The 24,844-nt window shown below is 36.8% G+C and overlaps 1 protein-coding gene across 6 annotated transcripts in view; it reads right to left on the bottom strand.

Moving 5' to 3' along the window:
- Positions 1–24,136, bottom strand: part of GPHN (gephyrin) — a 352,065-nt gene extending 327,929 nt beyond the window's left edge. For all 6 annotated transcript variants that reach the window (XM_081136828.1, XM_081136829.1, XM_081136831.1 and 3 more), the window contains exon 1: positions 23,591–24,136. In XM_081136828.1, the coding sequence (XP_080992954.1) occupies positions 23,591–23,654 (64 nt within the window). In that variant the 5' untranslated portion in view covers positions 23,655–24,136. The remainder of the gene's footprint in view (positions 1–23,590) is intronic.
- Between the last annotated feature and the right edge of the window lie 708 nt (positions 24,137–24,844).

Genomic DNA, 24,844 nt, shown 5'->3' with positions numbered 1-24,844 from the left:
TATCATTGTTGGCTTTGAAGATGGAAGAAGGATGCCTTGAGCCAAGGAATGCAGGTAGCCTCTAGAAGCTGGAAAAGGCAAGGAATCAGATTCTCTCCTATAGATTCCAGAAAGAAATGAAGCCCTACTAACATGGTGACTTTTAGCCCATTGGGATCAGTGTTGGATTTTTGACCTACAAAACTATAAAGATAAAATTTGTATTGCTTAAGCCATCTAGTCTGTGGTAATTTGTTACAGCAGCAATAGAAAACTAATATAGTATATATTCTATAAGTAACTTTAGTTTTATAAATTAAGATACAAATTTCAATTTACCAATTTTAGAAACAATACACATACAAACATATATATAGACAAAACCACTAGATTAAAAATAAGGTAACCTGTATTTTAGCTCCAGCTGACAATTAAATATTTGTATGACCTTGGGTAAACTATTTCCTCACCATTTGTACTCCAATTTCCTCATCTGTAAAATGCAATCTATAAAGCAATTATTAAGTAATAAATCAAAAACAGCAATTATAGTCGATGTTATCTTAGATTCAAGAAACCTCAGGATTAAACAGAATAGAGATATCAATTAATTCTAGATTATGTTAATGAGAATAGCATTATATAATTAATTCCATTTATAACCATGAATTTCTATACTAAGTGATATACACCTAAAAAGAAATATCTAGTGGGATTATTTAGATATTCCTAATTATGCCCTTTCATTTCCATTCCCATAGTTTTTTGCAATCTCTTAAAAAAAAAATTCTGACTTCAAGAATATTCTCCCTAAACTTCCTATTAAAATTAAAATAAGAATGATTTAAAATGTGTAACAAAGTCTTCAAGGATCACATTTCAAGGCTGGGAAAACATTAAAGATTTCTTGAAAGGAAGCCTATGATATAAAAAATATATGGGTCTGATAAGTATCATTATCTAAGGCACAGACAATAAAATCAGATTATTTTTCACTCCTGTCACCTTCTCTCATTGTTTAAGTTAGAGAATTTCATAGAAAAATGTTTTTGATCTTCAGAGACTGAATGTTGTCTTTGTGTATTTTCCTCACTGTATTTCAGTACTTTTTGTACAAAAGATCAATTATAACAAGGTATTTATGTCACTTCTTAAAATAAATTCTGAGTGGGTGTACATACTATCATGATACTGTGGTTCCTCAGGAAGATATAAACCATTTGTCCTACATAGTAATGCTTGCTAGCACAACACGTGGGTTCCCAAAACTCTTGAACTGGAAACCTATGTTACTTTGGTTTAAGAGATTTCATTTGGGGGGGGGGGGGCGGAATGTCATATGTTCTGGTATTTAAAGAGAAAATATTTTTACTGTGAAGGCTCTAAGTAATTTTTCAAATGAATCACTAAACTATTCCTAAAATAATGATTATCTATTTAAGACTGTCAAATGTCTCTGGTAGATGGTAATTAGTGCCATATTATAAATTCAAGCCAGGCCAAAGAAACAGTCTCAAAACAAAATGAGAATCAAGGGCAAAAAGATTATTACAATTTTGAATTCCACAACTACTACGTATATTAATAACTCACATAACTGGAAAGTAATTTGCAGGTTTGTTTCTTTTTTAATCCTCATCGGAGGATATTTTTTCCATTGCTTTTCAGAAAGAGTGGGAGAGAGAGAGAGAGAAACATCGATTTGAGAGATTGGTTGCCAATTGGTTGCCTCCCGCAAGCACCAGACCAGGGCTGGGGATTGAACCTGCAACCGAGGTACACGCCCTTGGCCATAATTGAACCCAGTACTGGATGCTTCAGTCCACTGGCCGATGCTCTAACCAGGGGTGGGAACATCTGGTCCGCATTTGATCTGGCCCTGCCAAGGCAACTGCAGGTAAGACTTGAAATTCAATAAATCTAGGAGCTTTTTTCACAGTTAATTTTTAAGTTGATAATTTTGTATGGCCCATGAGTGATGTTATAAATATCCAAATGGCCCTTGGCAGAAAAAAAGGTTCCCTACCCCTGCCACTGAGCCGAATAGGCTCGGGCTAATTCACAGTTTTAAGGGATTTATTCTGCACATAATTCTGAAGTAGGACACACTTTTAAAAGTCAAGATGAGTTTTTGCCCTGGCCAGTGTGGTTCAGTTGGTTGGAGTGTTGTCCTGTATACAGAAAGGCTGCAGGTTCGATTCCCTGTCAGGGCACATATACCTAGGCTGAAGGTTCAGTCTCTGGCTGGGGTGTGTATGAGAGGCAACCAATCGACATCTGTCTGTCTGTCTGTCTTTCTCTTTTCTTCTCTCCCTCCCTCCCTCTCTCTAAAAATCAAACGTATCCTTGGGTGAGGATTAAAAAAATTAAATTAAAATGAAATTAAATTAAAAGATGATTTTTTATGACTGCTTTGTTTAAACAGAATTAAATCAGAGTCCACAGATTTCAGAAGGGCACATACAGATAATCTGACAGTGAGACCTCAACTACCTTCCTTGTAACTTAATTGTTTGGTCTTATTCATGAGAAAACATGGAGGCTTTGAAAAAAAATTACACACTGCTTTCAAAAACTATGTAGAATGTTCCACCTTATGACTTAATGTAAAAAAAAAAAGTATCTTCTTTCCCTTATGATATTTTCTTTAAAAATCATAATTCTGCTAACTCAACTGAAAATTCCTAAAGATATTATGTAATTTACATAAGCAGTCATTCCATTTATAAGTGCCAAGTATCTCACTATTCAGTTAAGTCGATGACAACTTGTCTTTTATTTTAAAGTGGTAATTACAAGTTGCTTGCATTAAACCATCATTTTACCATTATAGTCTCAACAAACCTTAGGAAAATATTTTAATATCTTAGTACTGATTAAACATTATCAGCTTGTTTTTTATTAGGACATGTAACAAATGCAGTGGAAAACTATGTAGTCTAGCATCCCAAAATACTATGACAACTCCATAAAGGAACACCATTAAAATGGTAATAAAATAAAACATGTCAATATAAAGTACTTCTGTAAATCTTCAATGAACTCAATGTTAAATGTTCAATATATTTACTATAAAACTGTATAAACATAACTTTTAAAACTAGTTTTTAAATACAGGCATTTATAATTTTGTGACCAAAATTTAGGCTTAAACTAATCTCTCAAAATCAGTTGATCAAAATATAAACTAGTTTCATTTCATGTTCTAGATCAGAACATGTACCTAAAAAGGAATAGCTAGTGGAATTATTTAGATATTCCAAATTATGTCATTTCATTTCCATTCCCATAGTTTTTTGCAATCTCTTCATATAAAAAATTCTGACTTTAAAAATATTCTCCCTGAACTTCCTATCAAGATGGAATAGTGAGTTCATACTTAGTCTCAGCCTGTCAACTCCAAACACAAAGAAAGTAATGACAGAAAAAAAGAGAAAAGAAGAAAATGGGGGAGGGGAGGTAATATTTACCTAGGTTTAAACAACATTACAACTCAATTGACAAATGGGCAGAAGACTTGAACTGACATTTCACCAAATAGGATATACAGATGGCAAATAAGCACATGTAAAAATGTTCAGCAGCATTAACCAACAGAGAAATGCAAATCACCATGAGATATCAGTATATACCTATCAGAATAACTAAAATAAAAAATACTGACAGTAACAAGTGCTAAGAAAGTAGAGCAACTACAATTTTCATATATTGTTGGGGGGATGCAAAATGGCACAGCTACTCAGGAAAAGTTTGGTAGTTTCTTAAAAAACATACACTTACCATAGGACCCTGCAATCCCATTTCTAGGTACTTACCCTAAAGAAACGAAAACGTATGTTCATCCAAAAACCTATACATCCAAGTGTACAGCAGCTCTGGTTAAAATCTCAAAAAAAAAAAAAGTACCCAAACGTCCCTCAACTGGTAAATGGATAAACTGTGGTACATCTGTTACAACTGCCTACTACTCAGCAATAATAATTTTAAAAAAGAACTATTAACACATGCAACAACTTGAATGAATCTCAAAGACACTATATAAAATAAGAGTCTCACAAATGTTAAACACTGTATGATTCCACTGATAGGCCATTCTTAAAAAGATAAAACTACAGTGACAAAGAACAGATCAGTGGTTGCCAGAGGTTATGGGCTGGGAGAGGGTGTGAACAAAATGAGATAGCACACGGGAGGTTTTTGGTGTGATGGAATTGTTCTGCATCCTGACTGTGGTCATGGTTATATGAATCCAAATATGTGTTAAATTCATAGAATTGTACCCAAAAAAGTCGATTTTACTCAACATTAATTTTAAAAAGAATATATACACATACATATATATTTATAAATAACTGTATTACTATCCCATGGTCCAGAAATAAAATAAAAATGTAAAGTGTTGATTAGAGCTAAAGCTACAGACCGACTGAGCTCTTTTGTACAGAAGAAAGCAGTAGCAGATAATTAGTTCCTGCAGAGTAGGAAATGCCATAGCTAGACTCAGTGTTTGAACTTACACCCTCAAACCAGTATCATACTATCACAACACAGCTAGCCTCTAGAAAGAATGATGGGGGCAAAAAATAAAACTGTTGTCAAACTAGTACTGGGACTAAAGATTTAAAGGAAGTGTAGGGAATGAGCCCAAAATCCTGCAAAAATATTCCATCGAGTTGTTGACTTACTCCTTAACCGAGCAAGGCAAAAAGTTCAAGAAAACGGCAACTGAGAAGCTAAAGATAACGAGCAGAGATTTCAGTAGCCACAGTGTCCGGAACATTGCAATTTAAGGCCTATCAAGTTACCCTGGGCTTTGTGTTGAGACTTCAGAATGGCCTGGGTTTAGGACTACAGTCTAGCATGGAATAAGAGCAAAAGTGATATCCGTAAGCCCTAACAAAGCCTAAAATGAATCCTCAACAAGATCACAAAAGACGATTCACAAAACAGGCATATAAATATCTGACATCAAAATGTCGTTCCTGTTTTCTTAATTATAAAACTTCAAATACTTCTGTTCCTATTGTATATTTAAAATAGCTGTTTCAGGTGAAGCCAGTTTATGTCTCATAATACCTAAGTAATCATAAAGCTGTTGCTGTGATCTCTCTACCAACAAGCTGCTTTACAATCTATCCTTTCTCTTTCCTGCTTCCTATGACTTCAGTTGGTACAAGATTCAACTTAACATAAGCTAACTCAACCTCGTGAAATCTCATTAGTTCAGCTGTACTGCTAAATCATTCATTTTCCTAACTCCAATCAGATTAGATAAAATCCTTTTTATACATAAGAAGGTAAGTAGATTGCAGGCCAGTCTATGCATTGGGCTTCTCTCGAATCAGGTGTTCCCTCCTAAATCTAAACAGCTATGGTTGGAAAGAATGATATAGAGATACAAAATGCACACGTGCCTGGGCATGCCTCTTCAGCAGGGGCCAACAGTACAGAAGCTGTTTCCCTTAGAAATATATGTGGGTGGAAAGGCAATTAACAACATCTCTTAAAAGTCTAAGCTTAATGGCCAACAGTCACAAACATAATTGTGCTATGCAACCTCCTTTAAATCACTGAATATGTACTGACCATCAACTACATGAATAATATTATGCTATATAGCAAATAACTATAAAAAAGGGTCCTCATATTCAAGAAGTGTGCAATGTAGTTGAATAATATTCATATACATGAAATAAATAAATAATACAAGGTAGAAGGTGATTAAATACAAAAAGGAATAAAAAACATTGAAAGTGGGGGTAAAAAAAAGGTCTCATAATTTTAGATACTCATCACATAAAAATGCTTTAGTTGTTACTTACCTGTTCATTAATAGAAAAGTTAATGTTTACTGAAAGAGACTCAGGAGAAATCCCAAATACTAAGACAAACCCCAAATTTTGAGGATAACAGTTCTATTTTAGAGGATTTTGTGTGAGTTTATCCCTAAATTGTATAATGATAATGTATTTGATAGTACAGTCAGTATAAAAATAAAATCCATCTCCCTATACACTCTTACAAAAAGAATGATTCATTTAAAAAATAGGATACATTCATTTACTAATTCAACAAATATTTATTAAGCATCTACCATATGCCAAACACTGTGATAGATGCTAGGGACATAGAGTGAAAACCAATATAGACACTTGCAAAATAGTCACTTCATTCCCCTACTGATAAACATTTATGAATCCTGTATCAATACAGGGAAGATGAAAATTATTACAGAACTCAATATAACTTAGACAAACGTATTCATATAAATAAGTGTGCATATATATATATTTGAAACAATACCATATGTGTAATGTATCATTCTATGTAATCTACCATATGTTCAGGATCTGCTACAGAGATTTTGATTTGTGGCAATAAAGAAACATTCAGTGCTTATGCCACTAAATCTTATAATGTTTTTTGTTTTCTGTCGTTAAACTCGTGACTTGTTTATCCTTTAAATTCTAAATCCATTTTTATTCAATATTTTAAATCTATACATTAATATCTGTCACATATTGGCTAAGAACTATTGAAACCTTTATAATGTACTGTGTATGTACTGTACTATGTATTCCTGCATAACATTTTGCATTGGAAGTATCTATCACCTCTCTGTTCAACTCAGTGTGAATAAAATCCTTGCATACACATTTTAACGGAATGAAAAGAGGTTCTTAGGATCATTTCTAAAGTCTGCTCAGGCACTAAAAGTCTATGATTCCCTGACTATATAACTGATGATAAAATCAGAATAGTGATTCCTTGGGGGTGGCAGGGGACGTGGATTTTGACTAGTAAAAGGTATGTAGGAAGATTCTGGAGTGCTGGGAATATTCTACATCTTGATCTGGGTGATACTTACAAGGGTCTATACATATGAAAAATTCATCATGTTATACAATTAACATTTGTGCACTTTAGCATGCATATTATATCTCAAATTTTATTTTATTTTATTTTTTAAAAATATATCTTTATTGATTTCAGAGAGAGGAAAGGAGAGGAAGAGAGAGAGATAGAAACATCAACGACGAGAGAGTCATTGATCGGCTGCAGCCCGAAACCCGGGAATGTGCCCTGACGGGGAATTGAACCCCGATCGCCTGGATCCTAGGTCGATGCTCAACCGCTGAGCCATGCCCGGCCGGGCTATATCTCAAATTTTAAAACTGTTACAGCAAGTAATTCAAATGGGTGTATATTTTTAATAAATACTCTTACTACAGAGAATACATTGTAAATTTTTTTTTAAAGTATCCAAAGACTAGGAATAAGGTAGCCTAGGTGTTAGACCTAAGTTTATCATTTAGATGTATAACTTTAAATAAACCATTTAGCTGGGTCTTAGATTCTTTACCTACTAGAGGGGGTTAGTACAGGTAATCTTGAAAGTTCTTTCTATATCCAAATGTCTGAGTCTTTAATATAAACTGTTTAATTAAAATATCAAATTCTCAAATTTCAAACTATCATATTTATAGACACCTAAGGCCTAAATGTAGCAAAACCAAGTAAGATTTTATAATCCTAATTGAAGAAAGTTAAAGTCAGATAAGTGCATGCTGCTGTTTATCCTGAATTACCAATATCTATATTTAAGCTCATCTATTTTAGCCTAGACATTCTGGTGCCACCCCTTCAATAGTCAAGAAACCTGACATCTAGATTACCTCTTCTTGTGTTTCTAAGGGTGGGTTCTTCATTCTTCCAGGCCCTGCTCAAACACTATCTTATTTAAAATACCATCCCTCCTACAGCCATTCAGTCAAAATTAATTGTTCCTTTCTCAGTCCACCCACAGTATTCTGCTTGTACTTCCATTATAGCTCTTATTTCATTCTGTATTATAGTTACTTGCTTTCATGTATACAAGTAGGCCCTTTCCAAAAGAAGGATATACCCACTCAATCAGCCAGATCAGCCAAACCAACTCTGGGAAATCAGTGAGTAACCACAGAGTAAAATCACCTTCATCTCTGATTCTATGTTAATGGTGGCAAAATGAAATAGTAGATACTAAATGCTGCTGTCCTGTACTCAAATCAGGAAAATATTACAATGACTATTCAAGATACTAAACTAAATCCTGTCCTTACTTTAGCCTACTCTCCAGCAGAACAATGAAGCAGCCAAAGGCAGATAGCTGAAGAAGGAAGTAAATTAGGTCTATAATGGGGAAACAAATTATTTTATGTTCATACACAGATGGTTAAGGAGGAGGCAAGTGAATTACTTGGGGGTTATATATTCAGCATCACTTTTCTGTTAATGGACCCTGCTCCTACCCACAGGGTTGGTACAAATAACTTCTATCCCCTAATCACAAATGACTGGTCCAGCACACAGTTCTTCCTCAAAAATTTTAGAAACACAACTGTGAAAATAAAGTCAATTCTTCTCTGAATGGCTAAAATGGGAAGATATAAACAACACAGGAGCTGTTAATGGCCGTTTTTCCCATTGTGGAAAGGCAGATCTGTGGTATGAGAAAATGAAGCTTACATAGTGAGGCAAAAATAAGAAAGCCCTGAGGACCTTCAAACCCTGAGTCCAGTATTCCTAGGGCCTAATCCCGTATTTAGGTTTTGTGAGACAGACATTCCATTATTATTATAATAAATTTCCCCTTTACTAAAACTAGTTTAATTTGAGCTGTCACTTACAATGAAAACAATCCTGTGATAAGCCCCCAATTAACCATGCTACCTAGTATTCCTGGTCTCCTCCCATAATAACTCTGGGCTGGGCCTGTGACTATTTTGACCAACAGAATAATAGCAGAAGTGAAGCTGTGCCAGTTTCAAGCCTAAATCTTAATTGGTCTGGCAGCTTCTGCTTCCTCGCTATCACAATGCTTGCTCTTGGAATACTTCTTGGAACCCTGCCATCATACCATGAGGCTAATGAATCACCATGTGGAGAAACCCACATAGAGGAGAACGAAGGCCCTGGACAATAGTCCTAGTCAAGCCTCCAGGTGACCGCAGCTACACCAAAACCCCAACCAATGCCACCTAAAGCAAAACCACTGAGTTAATTCACAGATATGTGAAAGATGTTAAGTTGTAGTGTTAAGCCATTAAATTTTGTGGTGGTTTATAATGTAAATTTTAACTAATATAAAAGTTCACTTCAAATGCAGATAACTTAGAATTATAGTTTCTTAACATAGACTATGTCTTGAAGCACAGATTAGACAAATCTGGCCCACCATGTGTTTTTGCAAATAAAATTTTATTGGAACACATTTCATGTACACATTGTCCGTGACTGCTTTCATGCTACAAGGACAAAGCTGAGTATCTGTGGCAGAAATCATATTGACCACAAAGCCCAAAATATTTACTCTTTGGCCCTTTATAGAAACAGGTTGGTAAACCCTTCATACAGTAGTTGGCAAGTGTTTTAATATATAAATGACTTAACATGTAAATCTACTTTACAGTCAATCCTTCACACTTAAAAGTGGACACTATAAATATTTACAAGCATATCTCGTTTTACTGAACTTTGCTTTATTGTGCCTCCCAGATATTATGCTTTTTTTAAATAAATTGAAGGTAAGACTCTACATCAGCAAAAAGATACCAAGTCAAATGATCACTATCATCTTTCAGCAATAAGGTATTTTTTTAAATTTAGGTATGTGCATTGTTTGATTTTTTTGAATATATGCTATTGCACCCTTAATACACTACAAAATAGTGTAAACATAACTTTTATATGCACTGGGGAACCAAAAAATTCATACGACTTGCTTTACTGTGATATTCACTTTATTGCAGTGGTCTGGAACCAAACCCGCAATATCTCCAAAGTATACCTGTCATAGTTGTAGCCTAACATAATGCAAAGCATGTCAAGTGGTACATACTTGCCATAGACTAGATGTTTGTGTCCCCCACTCCAAAATTCTTATGTTGAAACCTACTCTCCCAGTGTCATGGTGTTTGGAAGTGGGGTCTTTGGGAGGTGATAGTCACGAGGGTAAAGCCCCAGAGAGTTGCCTCTCCTCCTCCACCACGTGAGAAAACAGAGAAAAGACAGCTGTCTACAGAATGTGGGCACTCACTGGACATTGAACCTGCTGGTACCTTGATCCTGGACTTCCCAACCTCTAGAACTGTGAAAAATAAATCTGTTGTTTATTAGCTGCCCAGTATGGCACTTTGTTATAGCAATCTAAAAGGACTAAGACAATATTGAACTGGGTTGTACTGCTTGTTAACAAGTCAGGTATGGTTAGACTAATAAGTTAATCACTGACAGGAAAACAACCAAGTAATAAAATCAGATCCATAACTATTTAGCTGCTTAAAAAGTCCTACTATGGGGGTAGGGGTATCTCCATTTCAAGTTTCTCACATATTAGATATGACTCACTTCTGAATTGCATTAAAAATCAGAAAGGAATACATGTTTCATTATGATGCATAACTGACAATTTTAAAAATTAATATTACTTCACAGACCCATCTGCAAAAGAAAATTGGGAAATCCAAGTCCAGTGTTAACTTAAGTCAACAATTCTCAAACTTTCCTGCCAAAAATTATCTAACGTAGGCATTGGTATTACCCATTTCGAGGATGAAAAAACTGAAGCATAGAGTGTTAGGTAACTCTAAAAACTTCACTTCACTTAGGTATAAACTCAGGTGGTCTAATCCACAGCCCACCTACTATTCTGAGTACAGTAAGTCCTCACTTAACATCACGGATAGGTTCTTGGAAACTGTGACTTAATGAAATGACACATAACAACATCAATTTTACCATAGGCTAACTGACATAAACAGAAGTTAAGTTCCTACAGCATATTTCTGGTAACAAAAACATTACCACCAAACTTCTAAATTAAGACCCAAAACACTGAGAATATTAAATTAAACACTGAAACAAATGTAAGTTATACACACACACATTTAAGAAAGATTAATAAAAAACAAGTAGATAATTATTTTCCAACCCACTTCTTCCATTTCAGAGTCACAGGTGGCTGAAATCTGTCCCGGCAGCTCAGGGTGCAAGAAGAGAACCAACCCTGGACAGAAAGCCATTCCATCGCAGAGTGCATCACACACACCCACGCTCACTCAGACCCGGACAGTTTAGATACACCAATCCACCAAATGTGCACATCTTTGTGATGTGGGAGGAAACTGGAGTGCCCAGAGAAAACCCACATGGACATGGGAGATCTGTAAATTCCACACATAGTGGCCCAAACCCAAAACTGATTTTATTTTTTTCTCATCAATGTTATAATGAAACAATGATAAACAAAACAATGTTATTGGAGGACCTGCTGTATCTGTCTGAACCCAAAACATAATATTGTTCATTGAAGGTATATGTCTTATTTTTACAATAGCTTTATTTTAAACATATAATAGCAAAATAGTAAATTTTTTAGAAGGAGTACTAACTTTGCTTTCCAGATCTCTGGTATATTACCATAATTAAAATTTTAAAAGGAAAAGGTAATACCTAAAAGAGCTCTAAATCATAATTAGTCTTATAAGCCTGATCATGTGAATCAGTTGTTACACTTATGTGCATGTAATTTTTATTCTAAATCTTAAGCATTTTGCAATTTGAACTCTCTATAGCATGTGATACTGACTGAAATAAAACTGCACATATTATGCAGTGGAAGTAACAGCCATTTATTTCCATTTTACACTTGGCATGAATGTCAGTGTCTTTTTCTAGCAACTTTCCCTGTTTAAAGGAAAGCATTTCAGATCAATAATTTTGCTGCCATTAACAGATTGTAGATAACATGAATACAAGAAAAAAGAGAATGGGAAACATGAGGTATGTTCCTGAGATTGAGATTAATAAGATTTGAGAGTTGAATGAGATTTTAAAGAGCATCTATTGCACTTTACCTTTTATGGATAATGATACCAACTCCCAGTGGAAAAATTCAAAATAGAAATTGATCTAGTGTTCTTTCCCCATATAGTAGTAACAGAATCAAGATTGGTCTTTCTAGTCTTTGCTATAATAGATTTTCTGAGTATGATAATATATTCAGCCAATATTTTAATATAAAAAAAGGAAAAATAACAGATGGTAAGTGATTGGGGGAAAAATATATCTATTAATTTGAGAGGGTGGGAGGAAGTGAGAGAGAGAAGGAGGGGAGGGAGGGGGAGAGGGGGGAGAGAGAGAGATTTGTTGTTCCACTTATTTATGCATTCATTGGCTGACTCTTTTACGTGCCCTGACCAGGGATTGAATCTGAAACCTTGATGTATTGGAACAATGCTGTAACCAACTGAGTTACCTGGCCAAGGCATATACATATATATTTAAAGGTAAATCCAGAATAAAAGAATTCATTTTCACAGTAGTGATTACTGTACAAAACAACTATTTCTACACTAAAAAGCTAAAAGAATAAATATAAAGATCCTACATAAACTTCGAAAAGATCACTTGCAGAGGGAAAAATCACTATTTCCCAAAGAGATGTTGAACAGAATTCTGGTGTGTCTTGAAAAAGTATTCCACTATCAAAAAGTTTTGGAAACACTAGACTAAATAAAGTTCAACAGAATTCAAAATTCTATTACATCTTTAATATGCTTTAATAGACTATGAATCTCCAAAAAGAGGAATATATTACATAGACTTTCCAAATTTATTTCACCAGGTAAAAACCTCTTCCTACCATACCTGTTATAACATCTCCCAGAGAAGTGCTGCTAGCACAAAATTTAGGAAGCACTGGGACGGGTCATTTGTAGGAAAAAAAAGACTAAATATATATCTAATCATAAATTTAAAATAAAGCAACATAAAAGGCCCATTGTAAAAACTAGTAAAATCTTACTATTACATGTATACTACTGTTCTAAAATGTTCTTACACAACCATTCTTATGTAGAGTATTAAAAAATGGAACTCACTGTAAATGATCCTGATAAATTAACCACTGTTGATATTAGGGGGCCCAGAGTTTAACCGACTAATTCTCATATTTTAACTTGCTCCAGTTCTAATTTAGAACTATTTGCCAGAGGCCCATTTTCATGGAAGAAGCAAGAAAAAGAAGAAATGGGGCAGATATAATAAACTATATTCTTGGGGGAAAAAGAAGAAAGCAAAAAGGCACCATGGCTTCAGGGAATCTCTAGCAAAAGAGTTGTCTGCTCAGCACCCTTTTCCCCTTCTGGTGGCAGAAACTCTTCTTTCAAGGCTTCCTTTCCCCCTATGTTATTCTGGTGAGGCTGTCTTCTTAGTGTTCCACTCCCAAGAGAGAGATGTGATAAAGAAATGGCCAAAGTAGTACTCACTCTCCTAATCACAATGACTGGCCCAAAGATGGACATGTGAGCCAAGCCAGACAAAGGAGCATCCTGGAATTTTATATACAAATGCTATGAGAAAGAAAATCTTTCCTGTGGACTCACTCGTTGGTAAGGGGAAAGCCTGAAATGGTCTATTACTGTATCTCCTAATCTGCCCCTTTTCCTCAATTCTGGCTACATAAAAGGTCAGCCTGCAACGTACTCAAAAAAATCAAAGCGCTGAAACGGAGAAGAGTCTGTGCTCATATTAATTACCTGATCACATTACTTGAGTCCCTAAAGTCAACTCCTCCTCTATACTCTGTGGCTATGTAAATTAATAAATTCCTCTTTTTGCTTAAACTAATTTTGAGCTGTGTATCTGTCATTTGCAATAAAAGGGTCCCGATCCATGTATATAACTCAAAAAGAGATATATCTCAAAAGAACTTATAAAGATTAAAAAGATAATACCAAATAAAGGTGAGAATGTTAATTACAATTAGTACATCCTTTATCAAAGGCAAGTTTGTAATTTCTATCAAAATTTTTAAATTCTTATGCCACTGACCCAAAAATCAACTTATAATTAATCTTACATTTTTAAAAAACTCACAAGTATGCAATGCTAAATGTACAATATTATCTACATTTGTCACAGTACAAAATTAGAAACCTCAATGTCCATCAATTGAGGATTGATTGAATCATAACCTATAAGGCAGTTATAATTGAGCCATTAAAAAGAAAGATGAGGTATATCTATATGAACTCATTGTTAAATGCCAAGGAGTATAATGTAGTGGTTAAGAGCTTACACTCTAGGAAAGAAAGGCTACATGGGTTCAACAGGCAGCTTGGCCTCTTATCTCAGTAATTTTAGCAAACTACTTAATCTTTACTACAATTTCAACTGTAAAATGGTGATACTCTTATGAGGATTAAATGAATTAATAGGCTCTATAATAGGCTCTAGAAAAGCATTTTATATTTGGTAAGCTCTCAATAAGGTTTATTATTATTTTCACTGATCTGAAAAGATGTCCAGGATGTGCTGAAGAGAGAGGGAGGTACAGAATACTATGTTATGTTTGAGCAAAGATCACAAATTCAAATTCAAATTACTATGGGGTGAGGCAAATTAACATACTTAGGTTAAGTGGATGTCGCGGGAAACTGAACAATACAAGCCCTTATCTCAAGGGGACAGCCACTCTAACCAACTACTGTCATGTGAGAAAGAGGCTGCAGTGTTGCTGAATCTTAAAAAGCTAAAAATATTGGTTTATATGAAATACATCTTTTTTTAAATGTTAAAAACATACTTTTTGTAAAAACATAATATGGGCCTAATGAAGCATGTTTACTGGTCAGTTACGGCCAGTGGTCTGCCAATTTACAAATTCTGATGATGTCTGATTCCACATGTGCATATTCAAATATACACTTATATATAGCAGAATAAACAAAAACCAAAAATCTTAGAAGTGGTTAACACTAGACAGACTAGGGAAGTAAGGTGGTAGGGCTTAATTTCACATGTTACCTTTCTGTACTGTTATATTTTTACAATGCACAAATACACTCTAATAAGTTTTTTAAACTAATTAAAAATATGACTTAAGAATTTAGGAGCTTTTCCACTTGCAACTGAATTTAAATGTAACTCTTATTATATGGATATTAATTTTATCAAAGCATGACTTTAAAAATTTGCATTAGAATCAAAATGCTCAGTATTGACTCTTAAGTGGAAGGGGAAAAGTGATCACTTAAATTATTCATCTTTATTTTATACCTGAAAAGAATATTTATTCAATTTCTTGTTTCCAAGATATCCAAAAATTCTTAACCTGAATTAGACTTTAAAGACTGTTAATTTCAAGTGTACTTTTTTCTTAATGTTCTTTTAAAAAAAGAACTTAACAGTATATAGATAATGAAAGGAAACATTTCATTTCTACTTAGCACACATACTGTACTTGCTCTCTTCCCTTCATAAGTTTCTACATTTTTATTAACATTTTCAACATCAGGCAGATCCAATTAACCACGATCCTGAAATCTCAAAGTACAAAGAAATAAGTAAACTAATAAATAATAACCCATTTATCCTCTGAAACCGTCAACCCACAGGTGAAAATACTCTTTAGACCTCACTTTAAGTCTAACTGAAAGTGATATCATAGATAATTCTTACCACGGTTGTTTATGTGCTTCCCAAGGCTATAGTAGGTTATAAAGCAGAAGGGGAATGGCAAGTATATAAAGTCACAACTGAAGAGCAAATACAGTATAGAACCATACTACCACACTCCATAATAACAGATATTCAGAATATGGAAATATAACTGCTGAGAGTACAGTCAAACCTGTGCTTGAATTCTGGCACTGCCACTGGTGTAATCTTGAGCAAGTTACTTAACTTCTCTACTTCTCAAGCAGTAGAAGAGGAAGGACTGAATAATATATGCAAAGTCATTAAACAAATAGAACATATATATAGCATATATATAGGCCCAACACATGTTAGCTATAATTAGTTAAACCTGATTGAACAAAAAGTAATTGTATTATGTTCAATTCAATATTTTCTATCTTAGAAAGCAGGAAATGTGTAATGATTTACAATTTTGTTGTCAAAAGTGTCTTGAAAACAATTTTGGTGCTTATACTTACCTACATCAAAAATAAAATACAGAAGCACTTTATTCCTTGAAATGCAAAATAAATTAAGCATGAATTTGTCAATATCCAACTTAATTAAATATTGTGTTCACGTTAGTGCTAAAATATAAGCTCCAAGAAGATAAAATCTTGTGTCTGTCTTATTCAATGTTGTATCCCTCACTTGAGCACAGAACCTGGCGCATAGTAGGTACTGAATATTAAATACATTTCTTTCTTTGTTCCTCACATTAACCCTATACGGTAAGCATAGTTATTGCCCCCATTCAAAGCTAAGGAAACAGGTAAACTGTGATTAAGTGTCTTGAAAGTAACAGAAGTACAACTTTTGACTCCTATTGTATGCTGTTTTGCAATTTTGACCATCACAGTTAACCTTCAAAATAAATAATAGCATTTTTAGAATTTTTTACCTATAACTTTAAGTTTTCATTTTTTAAGATGACATTTTTTTAAATTACTGTAAAATTACCCTAAAATAATCCTCATACAGACTGTGACAATTAACTAAGAGTATAAAATGTAAGAGTACACATTCTTAATATCACCCTGTTATCAGTTATATTTTTTATTAAACATCTTCTATGCAACTACTTCATTAACAGGTGCTATGATGAAAGAGCACAAAAGAAGTAAAGAATAGATCACCTGTTTTAAGAACTTTAAAATCTATTTTGAATAAGATGTTTATACAGAAAGCTGTTATCAAATGGCACCAAAGCAACATATAAAGAGGAAAGGAAGTAAAGATTATTGAGTATATACTCTAAGTTACACACACATGGTAGGTATTTTCACATACATTATCTCAGTTACTTCTTAAAACTCTGTGAAGTAAATATTGCCATCTTCATTTTGGAGAAGGAAACTGAAATTCTGAGAGGTTAAATGACTTCCAACTATCAAGGGCAAACCAGAGTCTGAAATCCAAGTCTGTCTGACTCCAGTCCTTTTCTTTAAAAAAACACCTTGCAGCCTCCCACAAGCACATGATTACAGGGTATAAACACTAAGAAAACAAAGAAAGACATCATTGTAGAGAATAAGTCCTACGAAAGATTTTGTTGAGGAAGTGAGGCTTGAGCTGAATTTGAAATTAAGCATTAGACTGAAACTACTGGTAAAAGTAAAATGCCACAAAAATTTCTAAATTGGAAAAACCTAAATACTTTTCCTTCAGTTTATGCTGACAGCACCTGATCTCTGAAATTTTTATCTCTTCTTCCATTTCTTATTCTCTTGCATTTTTTAATGTATAATTTACCTCTCCCCCATAATAATTTCCATTGTAAAGACAAAAAAAAATTAACTAAGCCTGATATTCTATACTTCTCTTTCCAGCTGGTCAAGATGCTAAAGGACAGAAACATATATTGCCTCAGAGCTTAAAGTGATCTCAGAGAATGATTCCTTCATGTTTGTGGTAAAAAAGGTTGAGAGAGAGTTAAATAATATTGTACAAGGTTATAGACCAGCATTAGAAAATGAGTCTTCTAGTGTTGTGTGACCCGGTGTTCCTTAGATGTTTTTTTGCCAAAGTACCCAAAACAAAAGAATGATGAAGTCTGAAGTTATATAATGGGATCACTTGAAAATTCTTTGAAGTCTCTGATTTTATATTAAAAGCTCATGCAAATTCTACACTCTATCCCTCATTTACTCATGCTTATTCAATATTAAAGTGGCTTAAATTACATAGTCTCAAGTAAAACAGATACTTCAAGAATTATTATGTTTGATTTTATTAATCAAAGTTGCCCCAATAAGTTTAATTTTTAAAGAAAATTTTAAAAAGAATTATGTTTGTTCCCACAGCTTAGATTCTAAGGTTTAGAATCCTTAGAGTATCCCTTAACACAATGTCATGTACCCCAATTTGAAAAGCAGGCACAAATTGTGTAATGCTCCTTTCACCATGTCTCAATTCCTTGATCCTTTATTTTTCAAATTAGTAAATTTTTTAAAGCATAGTAAATTTAGTTCCATTCTTTCAAAATATATAGTTACTGGCAAAATTACTGTAAAAGTTGTTCAGGTTTCTTATTTAATTGCAAAAGTTTCAAGAAGTTCTACTTAGTTAAAATTAATTAAATAAATACAAATTCACTTAAGAATTCACTAAACAACAACCTGGACAGAACTACTACGTGACAATACTTAATTAGACATTTGCTTTTTGGGAGGTCACTCAAAAATTAAGTAAGAATTGCATGCTATTACTATTAACTACAGTCTCAATTACTTTTAAGTAGTTTAAATAATCTTTTCTTCTTCCCAATTTATCTTCCCAGATGTGAAGGAAGAAATCCCTGTGGTTTCACTACTTTCTTTTTTAGTATTTTTTTTAAAATATATTTTCATTGATTTGAGAGAGAGGAAGGGAAAGGGAGAAACATCAATGATGAAACATCACTGATCAGCTGCCTCCTGCACACTCCCTACTGGGGGTTGGGCCCACAACCCAGGCATGTGCCCTGACCAGAACTGAACCTCCTGGTTCAGAGGGCAATGCTCAACCACTGAGCCACACTAGCCAGGCTTTAGTATTTTTTTTTAACATCTCAAATTCCAAATATGCTTTGTTGTTTTTCAATCCTATTTCCAGGAGCAAAATATAGATTTTTACCTGTTCTACTCACTTTCAAAAAAGCACCCTATTAACCAGGAATCTATCACCTGTAAGAGTAAAAACAGACGCATACATCATTTCCTCCTCAACATATTGCTGATTCTCCACCATATATCTTGGTTAAAGTGAAACAGCCATATGTGTTTTTAATATAGTTAAAATTCTTAATATGTAACAACCTATGTACTAATAGTTTATAAAGTATTTGGCCAATGACAACAGTATTAACCATATTCATTAGAAATTAATTTAATGATTTTCTACTTAAACTAACAATTTAATTCTCTGATATACCGCTTCCAATCAAAAATTAATGAAAGGACAACCTAGTTTAAGAAATAGGCTTCCTTTTAACAAAAGTCATATAGATCAATGTTGGTATGTCTGCCAGAATACACAATTCCATTTGGTAGGATTTAGGTTTTGTTTGGAATAGTAATTAGGCTACTTAAAAACGAAGATATATTTACATATCCTCATCAACAAATGGGTTTTTCAAAATATAATATTGACAGTTATGCACAAGGATAAGCTTAAGGAAAGCAATAAGATAAATGCTTGAACAATTCCAGAGTTACACGATTATCATCTCCTTGGCTTAGAATTTGGCTTTTTAATATTTTGAATGACTGAAATACTCCCTACATGTAACTAATATTTTAGGTGTTCTAGTTTACAATTAGTCTTTTATCTCTATTATCTAGTCTTATATCTTGTTCTAATATCTCTCATTGGTTACAAATCTACAGCTTAGTGCAATAAAAATGTATATAAAAATGTAAAGTTTGAGTTTTTTAAATGCCCTTTGCTAAATATTTGCACCATTTCTCACCCATGCCACTGTTAGTGAAAGTTTAAGTAATGAATTATCATCTTTAGCTAAGAGCTTTGGCACTAAACATTAGCAGTGGCTAGCTAATACGATATTAAATACCCAATGGAACATAATCTATCTCATTCTATATTATTCATACACATATTCATTATTTTCCTGATGATTCGGAGAAACTTTTATTGTGGTAGAACTAGTGTGCTCCCTTGATAAACAGCTTCATTAGAAATAGAAAAAATTAGGTGAAAAGTGACACATTTAAAATATAGTTACCCTGCTATGTAATTGTTAAGACACACTGTTAAGTATAATTACTACTAAAGCTATAAAAAAAAAAAATCCTACATCTGCCCCACATCTTTCTAGTTTCAAAACAGCAGATACTTGTTTGTTTGCCTCATGTTATTCATCATCATATAACATTTTGTCTCTGTTATAAATAGCAACAGAAGTACAGAACATTAGAAACATATATCAGAAACTAGATTTTAGATCACCAAAGACCTATAAAACTTAATTTATAGGAAATCATCATAGGATAGTTACTGACAAAGATACTGTTCCTAGAGATGGTCAATAATGTTCAACATAAAATGTTTCCATGATAACCTATTTTATATACAAAAATGTTCCCAATTTTCCTGGTAAAAAATAATTAGTATAGCTAAAATATCCATGTTATATTATCGTAATCTGATTTCCAAGCCTTAAATAATTCAAGATATCAAGTAAAAAAGAAATGCCTTTACTAAATATTTACCTTCCTACCACTATTCTTTCAAAATTCCAACAGTTAATTCATCTGGTAAGTTTCAATAGACTCCATACTATAATTGCCAAATTCATATCTGAGCTGAACATTACAAAAACATCTAGAAGATGAAAAGTTTTGAAGTATAAGTATTACCTTGCAACAGAAAATCAAAAATGTCACAATCACAAAGGAATCAATTAAAGATTTAGAAATGACAATACAGTTTCACAAAAGCACTACCACATTGTGAAATGTGTGGAAGGGTAGACAATACTTTCACTACCTCTGTAAACCAGATTTAGTAAAATACTTAAAATCCCTATTATGAAGCATGCAGAGGATATTTTATAAAACAAGCCCTTCACCTTTAAGAGTTTCGAATTAAAACTCACAAAATCACAGTTTTAAGTGTGGCCTCTTAACTCAATCTTCTTAAGTATAAAATCATAGTACTTAAGTTCAGCAAAGAATAATTTCAACACAGTACAACTGCAATACTTGAAAGTTCTACAAGACATAAAACTGCACAACATATATTTATTTTTATAGGTTTTTTTAAGCAAAATCACATGGAATATCAAGAGCATAAATATTAAGCTATTTGTAATAAAATCCACTACTTGCAGACTGAGAGCTGGTGCTCTTTCATCTGATTCTTGTCCATGTTTCCAGGCTCCATCATAGTAGACACTATTTATACCAATGACTTTCCAAATAAAAACCTCAGAGTTATTTCTGACTTCAAATATCCATTTTATCATCAAATCCTATTGCTCTCTGTTATCACTTTTCCCAAATCTGCAACTTCCTCTTCGTTCCTTCAGCTACATCCTTAGTCCTGATCCTAGACTTTTCCCCTAAACTACTGTACCTCATTCTCATGAGACAGCTTCTCCAGATTATCTTGAATTCCACTGGCAAAGTTAACTTCTCTCCTTAACATTTTGCTTATGCCACATACCTATCCCACCTGGGCTTCTCCAGGCCTTTGCATTACAGTTTTATTCTGCTCAAGAGCCTCATCCTCACCAACATTTTCTTAAAAAAAAAAAAAAATTATTTTAGAGAGAGGAGGGAGAGGGAGAGGGAGAGGAAGAGAGAGAGAAATATCGATTTGTTGTTCCACTTATTTACACATTCATTGGTTGACTCCCGTATGTGCCCAGACCAGAGACAGAACCTGCAGCCTTGGCTTATGGGGATGATGCTTTAATCAACTCAGCTACCTAGCCAGGGCAACATTTTCATTTATAAGGTTGCCACTGACTTTCAACTACCCTTAAAAAAAGTATCAGTTCCTACTTAACCTCTGGTAAATGTACTAAATTCTGCTTTCAGTTAATCACATTTGTTCCTAATCCATCTGAATATGGAATTCCTTTTACATTTAGCCCTCAAATACACACGTAATTTATTTAGACAATTTCAGCAAAATTATTACATTCACTGTTTCTTTAGTTGTTTGCATATCAATTTTGCCTCTATTAGACAGTAGGGATACAGACAAGGGCTGCATCTTTCAAAGCATTCTGTACAACTATGTCACTTGACCCAAGTAAGATGATTCACTAAATAAAACTATTAGGGAAAGCTTAAATAAACAAAACAAAAAATTTTAATCTTTATGGTTTAACTTTAAAACATTTATGATCTTTCATTTCCATGGTCAGTTGACATACGGTGGTTTTTATTAAGCTTCAGTCTTACTACTCTACTAATTTTCCAAATATGGCTAGAATTTAAAGTGTAAGTTGAGGTTGACATAGGGTATATACACTTTTACACCTCGAGATTAGATTCTTTGAAAATCAGCAATGTCAACTCTAACAATTCTGCTATATAACTAATTCTTTGCAGAAGGCAACAGTTTCAGCACCAAAAAAAAAAAAGAAGACAGCTCATCTTTTGATTTGGGGGGATTCCCTTCCCAGAAATATATTTAGCCTAGTTTCTCTATCCAAGAGGCTTTCTATTAGGAAAATTCAATAAATCACCATTAACATCTAGAAAAATAAGCTGGAAAAGGCAACCCATTTACTTAAAAGAGTGTAAGGAGTGTCATGGATATCTCCTTTTCATAAAACTCAGCAACCAAATTAAGCTTTGCATTCAATATCTACCGATGGAGAATTTTTTCTACCTAATAATAAAATAAGTCTCATTCAATTTAGTCCCTTCTCGAGCACCGTCTCAACCTGTCAGAATTTGACATGGGGAAAAAATTAAAAAGAATTGGGGGGCGGGGGGAGGACACTAGGATTCCCGTCTACATCACTTCTTTTTCGGAAATCACAACGCTAAATCTTGGATTTCCTTCGCTCCGAAGTAAGCCCTCAGATTCTAAATATAGTTCTTTAACCCCAACCTTGCCACTCAATTACACATAAGCCTCGCCAACTACAGAACCCAGCAGAAACCCCTACAAATTGGCTTGCTATTCATCTCAGAAGTCATGCCCTGCAGCAACTGCCTATCGCAGAACTGAGGGATATTACCCAAATATAACGCCACCGAATCAGACATGCAGGGCACACACGGTTTCCGCGAGGGAGGGAAACGCGACCCGGCAAAAGTGTGCTCCTCACCAGCCTCGGGACCATGGGGGGAGGGGGGTGTCCCAGAAGGGAGGAGGACGGAGGAGCCCAGGTGGAGGAATCCTCTCTCGAGTGAAAAGGGCTGGATCCCCCGCCGCAGGCTCAGCCCGTCCCTCAAAGGAAACCAAGACGCGGGCAGAGGGCCCTTAGCTCGGGAAGGCGGAATGCAGACACTTTCCGAGGTCCGGGTGCAAGCCGATCCCCTACCTCTCAGGGGAGACTAGGGGTGTCCCATGGGTGGCTGAGGGGATACCCGGCACGCGAGGGGCAGCCCGAGGCTGAGCAGAGTTCCTCCAGACGAACACCCAAGTCGAGCCCGGCCCGTGCCCCGAGCGAGCACAGCAGGAGCGGCTCGGGGCCACTCGAATGGGGGAGGGGAGGGCGGCGAGGGGGTGGACATGGGATTCCCCCCACTCCTGCACTAGCATTAGCGGAGGAAGCGCGCGGGCCAGCCGAGAGCGGCGTGCTTAAGACTGCGGAGCCGGGATCCCGCCGCCTGCACCGGCTACGAAGAGCCCCGCAGCGCCCGCCGCACCGGCCCCTCGGTCCCCGGGGGCCAGGGACTTCGGCTGCGAAGGTGCTGGGGCCTGACATCCCACAGGACCGGCTCGTGCTCCCGGGGGAAGGGGGGCCCACGGGAACACCCCAACCTACAGCAGCTCTCAGCGGTTGTAAAACGCCCCCCTTTCCCGTCCCCCTCCTCAGTCTTCCCTCCTCCCGAGGCCGCAGAGAAGGGTCACCGCAAGCAAGAAGCCTGAGGCAAGTCGGGGACAGCGGCGGTGGCGGTCCGGGACCTCCTCCCCGGGTTACCTGTGAGGACTCCGACACGGATTTGATGGTCGTGGTTAGTGAGGATCATTCCCTCGGTCGCCATGTTTCCCAGCGCAGTCACCGCACTGACAGGAGCCGGGAGAAGCCGGAGCTCAGAGCGCGCCGGCCGGGAGCGCGCTCGCCTTGGACAGCGCGAGAGCGGGAGCGCGAGGTGAGCGGGGAAGAAGGGGGAGGCGGCCGGGAGCCGGTCGGCCTGCGCCCGGGAGAGGCCGCGCCGGGAGCGCGCGAGTCCGCGGGAGGGGGCGGAGTCAGGGCGCGCGACCCCGAGTCCGGGTGGGAGGCGGCGAGCTGCGGGGGGCACACGCCGAGGCTGCTGGAGGAGTACGCGCGGAGGTGTCTGTCCGGGCCGGAGTCCCAGGCCGCTCTGCGGAACGCGAGAGCCAGGGCGGCTGGATAGCGAGAGACTGTGGGGAAAGGAGAGCACACGCTCCGGAGGTTGCGGGGGCGGACTCGGGGACGGGGCGGAGCTACACCGCGAGGCGTGGAACTCGTGGAGAGTGAGGGGAGGAGTGAGAGCTCGGTCGCAGAGTAGTGGGAGCGGGCAGGAGCCTGCCCAGCCGGTGGGGGACCGGGGACCGCTCCGGGACGCGCGAGTAGCGCGGGATTGGCTGGGAGAGCCCGGAGCGGGCGCGCGTGAGACTCGGACGCCGCCTCAGCGGAGCGCCAGGCAGAAGCAATCCCCTGCCGAGCCGGGCGCCGCAGGGCCTCAGGCTGGCTTCTCCGGGCTGCGGAGCCGCTCTCCGGAGCGGGTGAGGCGAGAACTTAGCACCTGGGGCACCGCTCGCAACCCGCAGGAGCTGCGGGCCGACCCCCTGAGGCGCCGGGGGACCGGGAGGTAGCTTAGAGAGCTGCGCGGGTGGCGGAGGGGCGGCAACTCTCACGGAGTCCGCTGTGGGCCTTGAAGAGGGAGTTATCCTGTCCTGCCTGGGAAGCCGCTTGCTTCCACTCTGCTTCTCCTCTTAAGGATCCCGTCTCCCGGTGTGTGTCTACAGGGCGATCTTCACAAGCTTAGGAGTCTGCAGTAGAGCGTCACGAGTGCAGACACCCGGCTGCTTTTCCTCTCGCGGCTATCCCGTGGTTTTGTGGCTTCATCGCCACGGCCTCTGCTTTTTCACGTGAAAAGCACCAGTCTTGGTGAGGAGGTGTTCCTCCCACCTCGGCCGTGTCACAGATGTGGAAATAGAACCCAGGCCGTGGCGGTTGAGTTTTATTTCGGTATTTGTGGGGTATGAG

Source organism: Miniopterus schreibersii, assembly GCF_964146895.1.
Source record: "Miniopterus schreibersii genome assembly, chromosome: 1".
NCBI classification, from domain to species: Eukaryota; Metazoa; Chordata; class Mammalia; order Chiroptera; family Miniopteridae; genus Miniopterus; species Miniopterus schreibersii.
The sequence above is the reverse complement of the archived record's forward strand: the minus strand, read 5'-3'. Positions and strand labels throughout refer to the sequence as shown.